At 44.5% G+C, this 12,686-nt stretch overlaps 1 protein-coding gene across 9 annotated transcripts in view; it reads right to left on the bottom strand.

The window, feature by feature from the left end:
* The window catches only part of ST7 (suppression of tumorigenicity 7), a 156,085-nt gene that overhangs the window by 118,441 nt on the left and 24,958 nt on the right, over positions 1-12,686 (bottom strand). Inside the window, exon 1 of one of the 9 annotated variants that reach the window (XM_030014627.2) lies at positions 3,670-3,746. The exons of 7 other annotated variants lie outside the window; for them this stretch is intronic. In XM_030014627.2, coding sequence (XP_029870487.2) covers positions 3,670-3,731 — 62 coding nt within the window. In that variant the 5' untranslated portion in view covers positions 3,732-3,746. Of the gene's footprint in view, positions 1-3,669; positions 3,747-12,686 lie in introns of those variants that run through there. One more of the 9 variants, XM_041123437.1, reaches the window with a different exon arrangement.

A 12,686-nucleotide genomic window follows, 5' to 3' on the forward strand; every position in this document is an offset into this window, starting at 1 on the left:
AGCTTCAGCACTGCTCTGTAGATGATTACTGCAAGCCATTCACTAGGGGAAGCGAGAGGCAGCTCCGAGGAGATGCTCACAAATTAACAGAGGAAGTTCTGCGTGTTCTGCCTCTCCCAGGCCACCCATCTGAGGCACATCTAGTGGACATGAAGCTCCAGCAGTTATGAAATGGTAGAGTATTACACACAGAAAGCTCTATGTAAAGAATATTGCGTACAAGAAAATAAGAAAGGATTAGCCCAGCTTAAGCACTTAATTCTAGGATATGGCTGAGATTGTGGATGCTGGGCAGGCGTCTAGCTCTCTTCAGAGGGGTGGGTGTTTGCTCCTTGTTAGCCTCCTGATCTTCAAGAAAGCCCAAATCTTGGGCTCCTGTGTTCTCATAGGAACCACGAATTTCTGTAGGTGACAGAGCCTTGAGATACTAAGCAATACGGCATCTATTTCTCCCCTGGTAGCAGCCCCTGGACTCTACTTGAATACCTGAGGTCTAGTAACAGGGAGCAACAGAGCGGAAAGGCATTCCCATTCCCTACAACAGAGGATACAGAATAAATCCTCCATTTTCAACAGCACTTCCCTTCCAATATTCAGTGTGAGACTGGAAAATAATGCAATATTCTTTTATAAGTGGCAGAGTACAGCTCACCTTCTGTATAGTACTGTCAAAAGATGATGATTCACCTCTTTTTTATTTCGGTTTTGTTGGTTTGGTTTTCAGTTCGGTTGGTTTAATTTTAAACATAAAACTGTTTATCTACCAATATCTAGGACAGTTACCAATACAGTGTGACAATCTACTCACTGTGTGCAAATGACATATCAAATCCAAATTAAATGTGTTATTTTTTCAATAACATCAATCCCCATGGCTCAACAAAGCATGTGTAATAGCGTTGTTAAAGTCTGAGAACAGTTTTTGTCCCAAATGCATGCAATTGTGTGATGAAATGGGGCCACTGCTGTATCTGAAAAATATACCAGCAGAACACACTACCTTTTGATATGATCCAAGAAGAACTTAAAAACAAAGGAAGCAACTGATCAGCACCGTAGTTAAATTAAATAAATTTAAGTAACCACCTATTTAAATGCGTTTTTTAAAGACTAAAATATTAGAAGAAGAAAAAAAAAGCATGTATTTTCTACACTGTGGGAAATACCTGAAATGTTTTGTTTTGGTTTTTTTGTATCCTAATATCAGGGTCATTTCCAAGGATCTATGCCCCAGAACTGCACAAAAGGTACACATGAAAGCCTCAAATGTCAGAGTGAACAGAGGTGGATAACGAATTAAAAAACAGATTATAAACAAACTATCATCATTTTTTACGCAACTCTGAGGGACCACAGATTAGGATTAAGGCCGACTCATAATAAACTGCATGCAAACTGGCATCAGAGGGAACATGTGTGCCCCAGAAAAAACACATATATCCAATTTAGATGCAGAAAAAATAAGTCAGAGAGATTCAGAAGAGTAGTAAACATTGCCAACATTGCATTACGAGCCGCATTAATAATGGCTGATCTAATGCCAAAAGGTCACGGTTAGAAGTAAGTATGATTGTTGAGAGAGGAAGATCAAATTTAAATTACTTCTCAGTCTGAGTAAACACAGTAAGAACGTTAAATCTGACATTATAAATAGCAATGATTTCATCGTACATACGGGAAAAATTAAGAAGGAATTCTAAGCCTACAAGGGAATATCCACAAAACAACGTAAGAAGGTATCCGAGGAATTCAGCTGTTCACAAGAACACGCTCTGTCTGTCCCTGCTTAGTAACTCTGGAACCTGTCAGCCATTTCAACCCAACTTAGGAAGGGACAGGAGAAACAAAGTTATCCCGCGTGCCATGGGACAGCAAGGAATTAGACAGGGAAGAGATAACTTAGGCAGGTCCCTGCTGGATAAGTGAGTGCTGTGTTGAGCACACTCCCCAGCAGACTTAAAAGAATCCATAACATAACCATGGGAAAAAATTCAACCAAGAGTTTTATTTGTATTTTCCTACGTGGACACTCATGTGCGTAACAGCGGATGAGCTGACACTGCAGCCATAAATATAACACAGCTGCAGAGTCAGTGGGGAAACCAAGTCCACCAGAAACTGTTTCACCAGTTCCACTGGACAAAGCTGTAGTCATTTAAGAATTTTGGTTTTCCCAAGATGCAGCATTTTGGTGGTGTCCCAGCCCCTCTTTCCAGGGGTTCCACTCAGCTTCCATGCGTGCCAGCCCTGCAGACTGGAGATGTAAAATTCCTCTCAGAATAAAAAAAGATTCACCACAAAAATTAGTAAATGTTTGGATAAATTGATTATCAGAGCTTTTCTTGAGAAAGAAGAGCTTCTAAGCGTCGATAAAACAACCGAAGCAAGAGGCCCTCCTGAACCTGCAGCTTGATCAGTGTTGGGAATCCCTTTGGGGCACATCGCTGCAGGCACAGACGTCCATCAGGGAGGCTCAGGCTGCAGGCAGCAAGCCGGGACACAGCAGTCTTATCTGCTGAACACTCAACACCAGAAGAGTAAAACCCCTCCTGGAAATGCAAAGTTCTCCAAATAAAAAAAAAAACCCTACGTGGATAAGCGCCAGCCTGAGGAACAAATGTACGGCGAAGAGGAAGCCCCCGCCAAAGCACTTAAGCATAGTACCACTGGCTTTTAGGAGAAGTAGGCTCTTAAACTTGACAGACACCTTGGAAATGCTCTCCTAAACAAAGCACTAGAGAAAATGTTAGGCGTTTAGTCATGGTAATAGAACACTTACATATACAGTTAGAGGAAAATAAGATTGCAAAGGGTGATGGCATCTGCCCTCCTCATGGCAGCGTCAACTGCACCAACATCCTTCCCACCAGGCACCAGTCACAAAGGAAAACTGCAGAGACTCCCAAGTCCAACTCCATGTGGGAATTCATCTTAGGACATACAGCAGACCTTTACTAGGAGCTCACGGCACTTACTGGTTCACAGTGTTCCTCTCAGCAAACCACCGTGCTGCCAAAACACAAAGAAGCCTCAATAACTACGGCTTATGCCTTCTGCCCAGTGATGGTCAATGTGTGACCACCATGGTAGAACCATGGCTCCAGATGGGCACGATAGTAAGTGGCACTGGCAACTTAGCGGCAATTAAATGATCAGACATTAACACTATTCAGGTTTCTCAGAAACTTGGTACTAGTTGTGGGCCTCCCTCTGAGCAGACCACATGGCCCAGGGCCAGGGAACTTGTCCCCCCCCCCGCTGGTGTCTCCCCTGGACAGGCGGGTGGTGGTACCCACACAGCTGCTATATTCCAGCAGCACGAGGAGAGGATGGAGACATGGAGGTTGCAGCTCCCAATCTCCACAACACTCATCCCAGGAAAAGTCCTGGTCAGCATGATTAGACAGCACTGATGTTCTGAATAGTTTTGTTGTCGGTTCAGCAGTTGCCAACTCCAGCAGCGCCTGTTTCTCTCTGCTGACTACAGAGAGAGTACACAGAGTCAGGCTTCAGCAGCTCAGATGCAGACATCTACATATGCGTAGAAGTAAGTGCCTCCCATGTTTCTGGGAATTTTAGGGGAAGCATATGAAAAGGAGAAGGCTATGCGGAGGTCAGGGGCCCCATACTTCAAGGAAGGAAAAGTAGATTGCTACACTCCAAACCTACCTTGAACTGTGCACTCTGCTATGGGTGCAAGTTCCCCCTGAACAGGTCCCAGACCGCGGCATGATCAAGTCACCTAAAAAGCAAGTGTTCAGCTGAGAGAGGCACCCTCTTCCCCCCTGCTGCTGCACAGATGTCTGTAACACCAGGGATACCTCAACACTTGGAAGCACTGTGCCACTTCTCTGCCTTCAGCGTCATGAAAGATTCAAGGGCTTGTGTCCAGTACTAGATAGCACATAGAGTTTATCAACTTCATCAGCCCAGGCACGAAGGTCATGCTGAGCATAGTGTTTGCAGGTACGCAAAGCGGATAAAATCAGCAGATGTCACTTCACCGAAGAGCAAGTCTCCCCTGCCATTGGAGACATTCCTCCTCCTAACAAATTTAAGTATGGAGATGCATTCCTTTCTTCAAGTCGAAGGGTTTGTGGCCCTTCTGGCATACCTGATTTGTTTACTTAACGCCACCTAATCAGTTGTCAAACCAGACTGAAGAGCTTCAGCCTGTAGTAGAGCGCGTAGCGCATACGTCTCCGCTCAGCCTGCAGGGCAGGCAGCTCGCCTCCCAGCGTCACTCCTTGATGCTTCATGAAACCCATTAGCCTTCAGACGGCTACAGGCTCTGCTTGGCGCTATTTGTTGTCAGTGTTATTTACCCACTTTAGCCTCCGGCCCTGTTTACACTACAGGCAAGTAGTGTTTGACACCACTTATCCTTCGCTGAAGATGGTTTGGTGGGTGGCCAAAACGCAACCTCAAGCACAAGAAACGACTCGCCTTCTGCGTTCGGTTGATTAAGGCTGGCTCTGCACCACCACAGCCATGCCGCAGGACCCCTACGGGCACCCTGAGAGTGGAGGCTCGTGGGTCCTCTAAACTTCAAACAGCATGAGAAATACATCTTGTGCAAATAGTTTCGTCTTTTTTAATGAAAATTCTCAAGAAAATGTATTCCAAAATATATTCCAAAAAAATTCCAAAAGACACAGACTATTGTGCCTTTCTTCAGCTCACACCAAACACTGGAAAGAGTGCACTGGATGAACACGGTCCAGTATGACACCTTCCCTGATCTCAACCCTCGCATCTCTTTGTAAACTGGTAAAAACAGACTTTCAGGCTGCATTACTTCACTTGTTGCTAACTGTGTGTTTGACTGAAATTGGTGCAACACATTACAGGTAGGGAAAACCAAAGGGTTAAGTACTTTAATAAGAAAAGGGTATGTCATATCAAGTGCCACAGTCTCCCCTGGCATGCCGTGTCAGGTCCCAGGGAAAAGACCTCAGTAGAAAGTCCCACTATGTCTTAATCGTGTGCTCAACGTGCCCCTTACTCCAAATATCTTTCCCGTGTCTGTGCAGAGAGAGTTAAGACTCTTCTGGAACATTGCTTTCATTGTATGCAATAATTGCTTCTTACCAGAACAATTATTTTTACAGAATATATTCTATGAAAAAAATAGTTCACTCGGTTCAACTTCAGCCCTGCATTACAGATGCAAATGAAAGCAACATGTACGTGAATTTGTATTGCATCAGCAAACTAACCCTTCACCGACTTTTCACCGCCATTTACTAGCTTGAATTAACATCAATTTAAATGCAGTTAGTTAGATAACAGTTGCTTAAGGAAATGCCAATAACTTTCCTTTTGCTCTGAAATAACATAAAAGATTTAAAAAAACCACTTGTTGAAATGTGCCCTACGTGTCCTTTGATAAGGGCCTGCCCTGACGCAGGCAGTGGACAGACACACACTTAACGCTCACTGTGGAAGCCAAAAGGGAACTGGAATATTTTACTTGCAACAGCCACAGTCATAGTTCAGCTCTGCCGCAAAGCGCAGTGGATTTACGTGCACTAAGCTGCAGAGCCAGGAGATGTCTCCGGGGCAGGAGCTTTCGGAAGGGGCAATTTCCTGGTTAGCAAGCTGCAGTTAAACCATTTATTTTCTTTAAAATCTGTCTTTTTAGTTTTTCTTGGTTTATGTTGTTATTAATATTGCCTATTTAAAACAGAGTGCTTCACTAGTTTATAACAGACAAGGACTACTCTGTCTCCAGCAGTAAACACAAAGCAAAACCAAATCGAATACAAACCTACAGGACCAAGGGATGGATAGTGTGGACAGCCCCCTTGCAAAAAGTCACGGTGAAGTGATAAATCACCCTCTGAGGATGGTTCAAACAGAGCAAGACAGCCACGTCCATAGATCTTTACTCGAGCCAAAACACAAGTTAGATGAAACGGACATAGCACGGTGGCCGCTTGTTCCACCTCCCCGGCCACAGCCAAGCGCGGGTCCCAGCCCTGCTCTTCCCAGAGCTGCCCCACGCCTGCCCCGCGCTTCCTAACCCAGAGCTCAGCCGGACCAGCGTTTGACCCTCCCCGTGGGGAGCACCCAGCCCTTCCCAACGCACAGCCCAGTCCCTCCTCTTCTCAAGACCTGCTTCTCTGCTCTCTTCTGCCTTGCTCCGTACCCTCTGCCTGAAGCCTCTCCTGAATCATCACGCAGAAGCGCAGGTTGCGAGGGAGCCCGAGCCCGCTGCTCCAGCGGGGCCAGCTGCCGCAGGTTCTCATGGTCATTTGGATTTGAATGTCTCCGAGGACGGAGACTGCACAGCCTCTCTGGGCAACCTCCTCCCGTGTCTGACCACGCTCAGAGTGAAGAGCGTTTCCTTTCTTTGGACAAAATTTCCTGTGTTTCAGCATGCGCCCGTTGCCTCTTGTCCTGCCACTGGGTCCCACTGGGAATCCTGTCTGTGTATCCAGTCCACCTCAAAGGCTGCAGCTCCTCCCGGCCCAGACTGCACCATTCCTTGCAATCTCCCGATCAAAATACCCTTCCATCTCAGCCAGAGGTCCCTTGGATGAAAATAAGGGGACAACAATGTGCACAACTTATTTAAATAATGGCACTTAAAGCAGATGTCCATATAACTTGATTCGTTTTGTCGTCCTTTTTCTAAAATCAGAATATCAAGTTTTTTGTACACGCCTTTGGAATTAACCTCAAATTGAAACTCAGCCTTAAAAGTTGAATATTCTTCAGGCTTCTGTAATTTGTCTAGGACTATTCATGCAAGAAAAGTATTCTGTGCAAGAAAAGTATTCTGTCCATCACTGCATTTGAGGTAAAACGAGATATAATAAAGTCAGCAGGTTTTAAGGAGAAGGAAGCCTGGATCTGAAAGCACAACATAGTGCCTTCTCCTAATGCAGAGCTACTGAAGCATAAACATAGATCTCTGTGAGGAACATTTTATAGTGAAAACTTTAACAAACAATCCACGACTTCTACCAAATTAAGACCCCAATAATGCTAATGATTAGACTAAGCTATGTTTAAGAGTGTATAATAAACAGATTTTAATACATTAATAAATACTAGTGGTAAGCCACAGGAAGCATGTCTTTGCTTTCCCCCTTTCAGCATCTTTAAAAAAATTAGAAATTGCAATAGCAACAGGACTTTTTTGCAGACCTAAGTATAGAAGTAACTCTTTCAACTGCAGTCTAAGGAAAAAAAAAACATGCTGTGATGACATGACTGAACATTTCCATGTCATCAAGCCCAATGAAAGAGATCGTGTCAGGCAGTTCTGAAGCTTCTGCAGATAAAGGAAGATCATTCGAACCTTTGATTTCCCAAATCAAGGACTTTTCCATAATGTACTTTGGGGTATTGCACAGTAAATGGGCTAGATAGTAGTTCAGAAACAAATACTGGTTTATGTTTTTTTTAAAAGTTACAATGCTTTTTATTGTTTCTTGAAAATAATCCATAAATCCGTACTTCTTACGGCAATACTGTGGCATAATTTCATTGCTTCTGCAGGAGCCAGCTACGGATTTCTGTATTTCTCAGCACCAGAAGTTCACAAAACTATGCCTTTAGAGGCTCTACTAGAGCTGTTTTATGATCCCCTTCAGTTGCACGCAGTTGTGCCCCGGCACTGCTACCCTGCTTTCAGCAGCCACGTGCCCACTGAACCCACGTGAGCCCGTGCTCCTTAAACCCACCTTTTGGTACTCGCTCTCCTGAGCGGCATGTGGGGAACCAGGTCCGGGAACAGACCTGGCTGAGCAGCACGTGGGGTAGAGCACACGGCGAGACCGGCTGCCCACCCGCGGCAAGCTGTTCGAGGGAGCACGGTCACCACTGACCCACGGCCACCTCTGCCACCTTTACTCATCTGTGGGATCAGAGGGTTCCCATTACCTGGGATGCTGCTACTGCAGCAAATGTTGTGGTCGTGATCAAGCTCACTAAAAACACAGCCTTTGGTCACCTTTGCACCCCTACATACCAGACCAGCAGATCTAACATACTGTTCTGCAAACAGGCAGAACTCAGCTTTTGGATAAAAGAGCCTTTAGATACCAACAGACTGCATGTATAAGCTATGCTTTTAAAAAGAGTACAGTTCTTCTGGGAAATATAAAACATCCTTTTTCATTTCAATGATGGTTGAAGTGATTTCTGAATAAAGTTTGAAAAGAAATGTAAGGTTCTCTAGATTTAAAGGTGCTGCTTAAATGGGAACAAAGTGCGCCATCTCAAATGACAAGAGCTGGTCTCAAGGCACGAGGTAGTTCAGGGAAATGAAGCACAATCCCACAAAGGTGGACCCAGTGCAGTCTCTGAATTCCCACTGCAGAGGGAGAGCTCACCAGGCACCTTTCACTCATTCTCTTTTGCCCTTTGATCTATTTATCTATTTATTGCATAGAGTTTCCTGTCTTCAAGCTGCCAAGTGGACCTTAGGAAGGCTTTTGCCCTGTCAAAGTCTCACCTAATTGCTCCTACCCTCAAAGAGAAACCATTTCTCTTTCCACTTCCATCCCACAACTCTCAAGACCTCTTTCTACAACCTGCACAACTGCTTAGAAAATGTTGACAGCAGAGTGCAGTGAGCCTCCTGGTGCCACCCCTACCTCCAGACCCCCACCCTGGGTAACAGCTTCCCAAGAGCTCCAGTACGGTTTCTATTTAAAAGCTTCAGACCCTGCCAGAAGGAGCTGGGCCGTCAAATTTCACATCGGTGCTCTCTACACAGTACTCAGGTGTGTTTCTGCAGTAGTAAGTATTAGCTCTCCCAAGTGGCACGTACCTACCATTTACGCAGACATGACTGAAGCCTTACACAAGTCCTCCTCCTTGTGCTCCTGTTCCTCACTCATTTCTAGTCCAGACACAGCCGCCTTCTGACTGAGACAAGGAACTAGTGACCACTCCAGGAACGGGGGACAAGCACCCACCCTGCCAGGGTCTGGAGATTCCCCATCAACCACCATCACTCACTCTACCCCCAAAGAACCGCTCACATCATGAGCCTTCTTGCGTGCCTCAGAGCCCACATCTACTGCCCCGGAGTAGACTTGGCTATCCCAGTTTTTCCAAATCCCTGATTCTTCTTTGGTAGGGAGCTAAAAAACTACCTGTAAGTTGTTCTTATCAAAGCCCACCTTCACAGGACCTAATGGACAGCAAAAGTCTTGTCTGAGAAATAACAGGCTAATGAAAGCACTATGCAAGAGACTGTCTAGTGTCATCACAGCAGTGCAATACGGAGCCCTTTCCAGCAAATAGCGAAGAACTCAAGCTAATCATCGCCGGCTTGCTGTGTGGGAGCGATCCACACGACAGACCAGGCTCATTTCCCAGGTCAGCCAAGGGTTTCACTGCTACAGGAGTGTAGTTGCATTTGCAACACCGTTTTACCTAAAATCTTTATGAGACTGCAATGGAGAGCTGTGCTTCAAGGTCCAGGCTCTGCTGGAAAGCCAGAGACCCGGCAATCAAAACACATTGCAGAGAAGAGGCAGAGTCGGGACAGACTGAGGCGTGAGCGCACGAGAAGAATGGCAGGAGGCGGGAGAAGGTTAACAGAGTGACATGGCAGGGAGCGTCATCTGTCCCCCTGTGCGGTCACGGCTGCCTGAGCCACATCCTGTGACTGAAGAGAGCATCGACAACAAACCTCCGCCGAACCAGCACGGCTGTCAGAGGAATTTTCCCACAGTAAAGATCACGTTCACTGCTCCGTGCCAGGAACAATATTGCATTGTAACGTCCCCGGGATTCCAGCAGATGGAAGAAAAAACATCCAACCTCAGCCATGAGCAAACGCCGAGAAGCGGCTGCAGTGATGAGAATCAATGCTCTTTTGGCTGCACTACAGCACGGCAGGTTTTATACGTGTTGACCACATGGCGAAGCACAGTGACATGAACTCAAGTGAAGAATGGAGACTAGATCTTAATAAACCTTAAAAGGCTAACGATTAAACAACCAAGCTCGACCTTAGGTGTAAATTCAAGGGAAAGCTGAAAAAGGACAGAAACCCCCAAGTATTAGACGAAAACAAGTGTCTGAACCTTAAGGATGTATATGACCAAAAGAAAAAAAAAAGAAGAAAAAAAGAAGGAAGAAAAAGAAGAAAAAAGAAACAGAAACACTAAAGAAGAAAATGAAGTGCTTTCTTTACTTGTACAATCTCACAGATCTGTCAGTGGGAAGGGAACATGGTGATGGCCACGGAGACAACACTGCAAGCTTCACTGTTTTAAAAAAAAAACAAACAACCCACTAATATTTCAAAATATTTTTTCAGGGTTCTTTATTTAATTTTCCCTAACATGTGGCAAAGCTTATGTTCTCTTAAGAATTAAGACTTTTCTTCTTATCTGTAACGGTCACTGTTATTTTTCTTCCTACACATTTTTCAAGTAATCTTTCTCAGCATTCATATGAGAACAGGATTTCACAGCCACTCTGTTTTTCTCTCAGTCTGGGACCGTTCTATACTTTCTCACAATACTTACAGCAGGAAAGCAGTAGCCTCCACAGAGAGGAAAGCATAAATTATGCTATGACAGGTTTATAAGACTAATTCTATTAAGTATCTCTCAGTAGCCTCCTATTCACTGTCTTCCTAGAAGAGCAAGGAGGGATTTTTCTGCTGGCAGCCCTTTCAACTGTATCAACGTATTTCATGGAAGTGCACGAATTCCAATGACACTTTGTCAGAGAAGCCCAGACAGGCTTGCATGCCAGGAGGAACAAGGAGGACCCCTCAGTGCCCCTGGTCAGAGCACTGGCCTGGGGTAAGACAGACCAGAGACTTGACCCTATTTAATGACCAGATGCATTCAACCTACCCTTTTTCACCTCAGATCGCTGCGAGTCAGGCTTCGATCGAAGCGTCCTCCCCCCCAAGACTCTGCTCTGGACAATTCAGCTGAGTCGGGGCCGGGCACGGCAGAGATGGGAAGCGGGGTGCCCGTGTCCTGAGATGCAGACGCCAGCACCGGCAGCCCAGCCCAGACCGACCCACTTCCCAAAGGTGCCTCGTGTTTTCTTGAATCGTTTCATGGTGTTTTGTTCGGGTGTGCAGAGAGTCCAGAACACCACTCAAAGCTCGTTCCATTTCAGTAGGACCTTTATATGCATCTTAGTTTCGTCCTATCTACTGCCACTGGATTTTTATTAAGAAAAAACCCCACCCCAACATATCGCAGACAGAAAGAAATTACGGCCCTGAAAGGAGCAATGCTATCAAAATCAGCTATATCATGTGCTCTGCATGTGATGTATTTTTCTCTCAGTCATCCTTTCATGATTGTTTATTGTCCTGTTCTTATTGTCTCAAAAAACATTTCATGCCTTACCTACATGTATTTATTTAAATATTGGTTCAGCTCTGTCACTGAAACTCTAGAAACCCGAGAATCTTTTTCAAAAGTTAATGAGGAACTTCTTTATTCAAGTACCACTGGCTTTCCTAGAAAGTCACATCACTTTTGAAAATAGGATTTAGATGTCTGATGATGTGGAAGGAAATTCAGAACAACTTCATTTTGGAGACATTAACCAGTCCAGTAGCTCACCTGTACCACTGACCCATACCCACATCGTTTGTTACCAAAGTCTCTTATCACTGATATTCAAGTGAATGCTGCAGAGTCCAGAGAGGTCTCTGTGTTCACACCTGTATAAATCATACAAACTCTGAAGGTCTAGGATTAAAACCAGAGGCTGAAGGATGATGTCCAAAAGCTAGAAAAGCATTTAGTACTAAAGCATCTTCTGCAACACTCACAGGAGAGTTTCGTCCTATGTTATGCTTGACATGGAACAAACCAAATGATGGCTTTCTACCTTCAGACTAACTCCATTCTCTGCATCACGACCGCAGTACACAAAATAACTAAAAGAGCAACATTAAAAAAAAAGGTAAAAGAAAAGTAGAATTAATCTGGTGATAGAGTTCTTGCCACCTTTATCTATCAACTCTCCTTTGCCGATTGTATATAGAGAGTTGCACTGACTTTCAGAAATACTGAGAGAGTCTTTTAAGTTTTTCCCTTACGCAAGATGTGCAGCTGGACTTCTTTGGCTCTCCATGAAATGCCTTTTACCCAACCCTTCTGCACTTTTCCTTTTCAGCCCAAGCACAGAGCATCTAACCCCACCTCCCACTTTTTGTTGTGAAACTGGAACATGCCCAACATTTTTTCCTCAGTAGACAATTTATTTTTAAACCCATGGCTAAGAACACAGCATAATATATTTTAAAACAAATGTTCTTAGTCATCATTTCCATGATATTTCAGGCCCTTCACAGGAAATATGATTCAGAACAGCAACAGAATAAAAAACAACAGTCTTCTATTAGCAAGTGTCCACAGCTCTTCATTTCAAATTTCAGCAATAATAAAAAACTGCAGTAATAAAAACTTGGATAAAGACTGACTCTTTGCAATAGCACTAATCAACAGCTGGAGATCTGTCTGAAGGGTACATGTATTTCAGTGGCACATAATTGGTCAGCTACTGAAATGAACACTTAAATTATGTTGTCCATGTTAGGAGCATGGCAGACCTTCTGGGCCTTCAAATAAGTAAAGTTCAATATGTAATAGGAGATAATATAGGTCTAAAACTAGATTGCCTTCCTCAAACAAATTCTCATTGATCCCAACTGGCCTGTTCTCCTAAGGAATGTTTCC

This window comes from Aquila chrysaetos, chromosome 5 (assembly GCF_900496995.4).
Source record: "Aquila chrysaetos chrysaetos chromosome 5, bAquChr1.4, whole genome shotgun sequence".
Lineage (NCBI taxonomy): Eukaryota > Metazoa > Chordata > Aves > Accipitriformes > Accipitridae > Aquila > Aquila chrysaetos.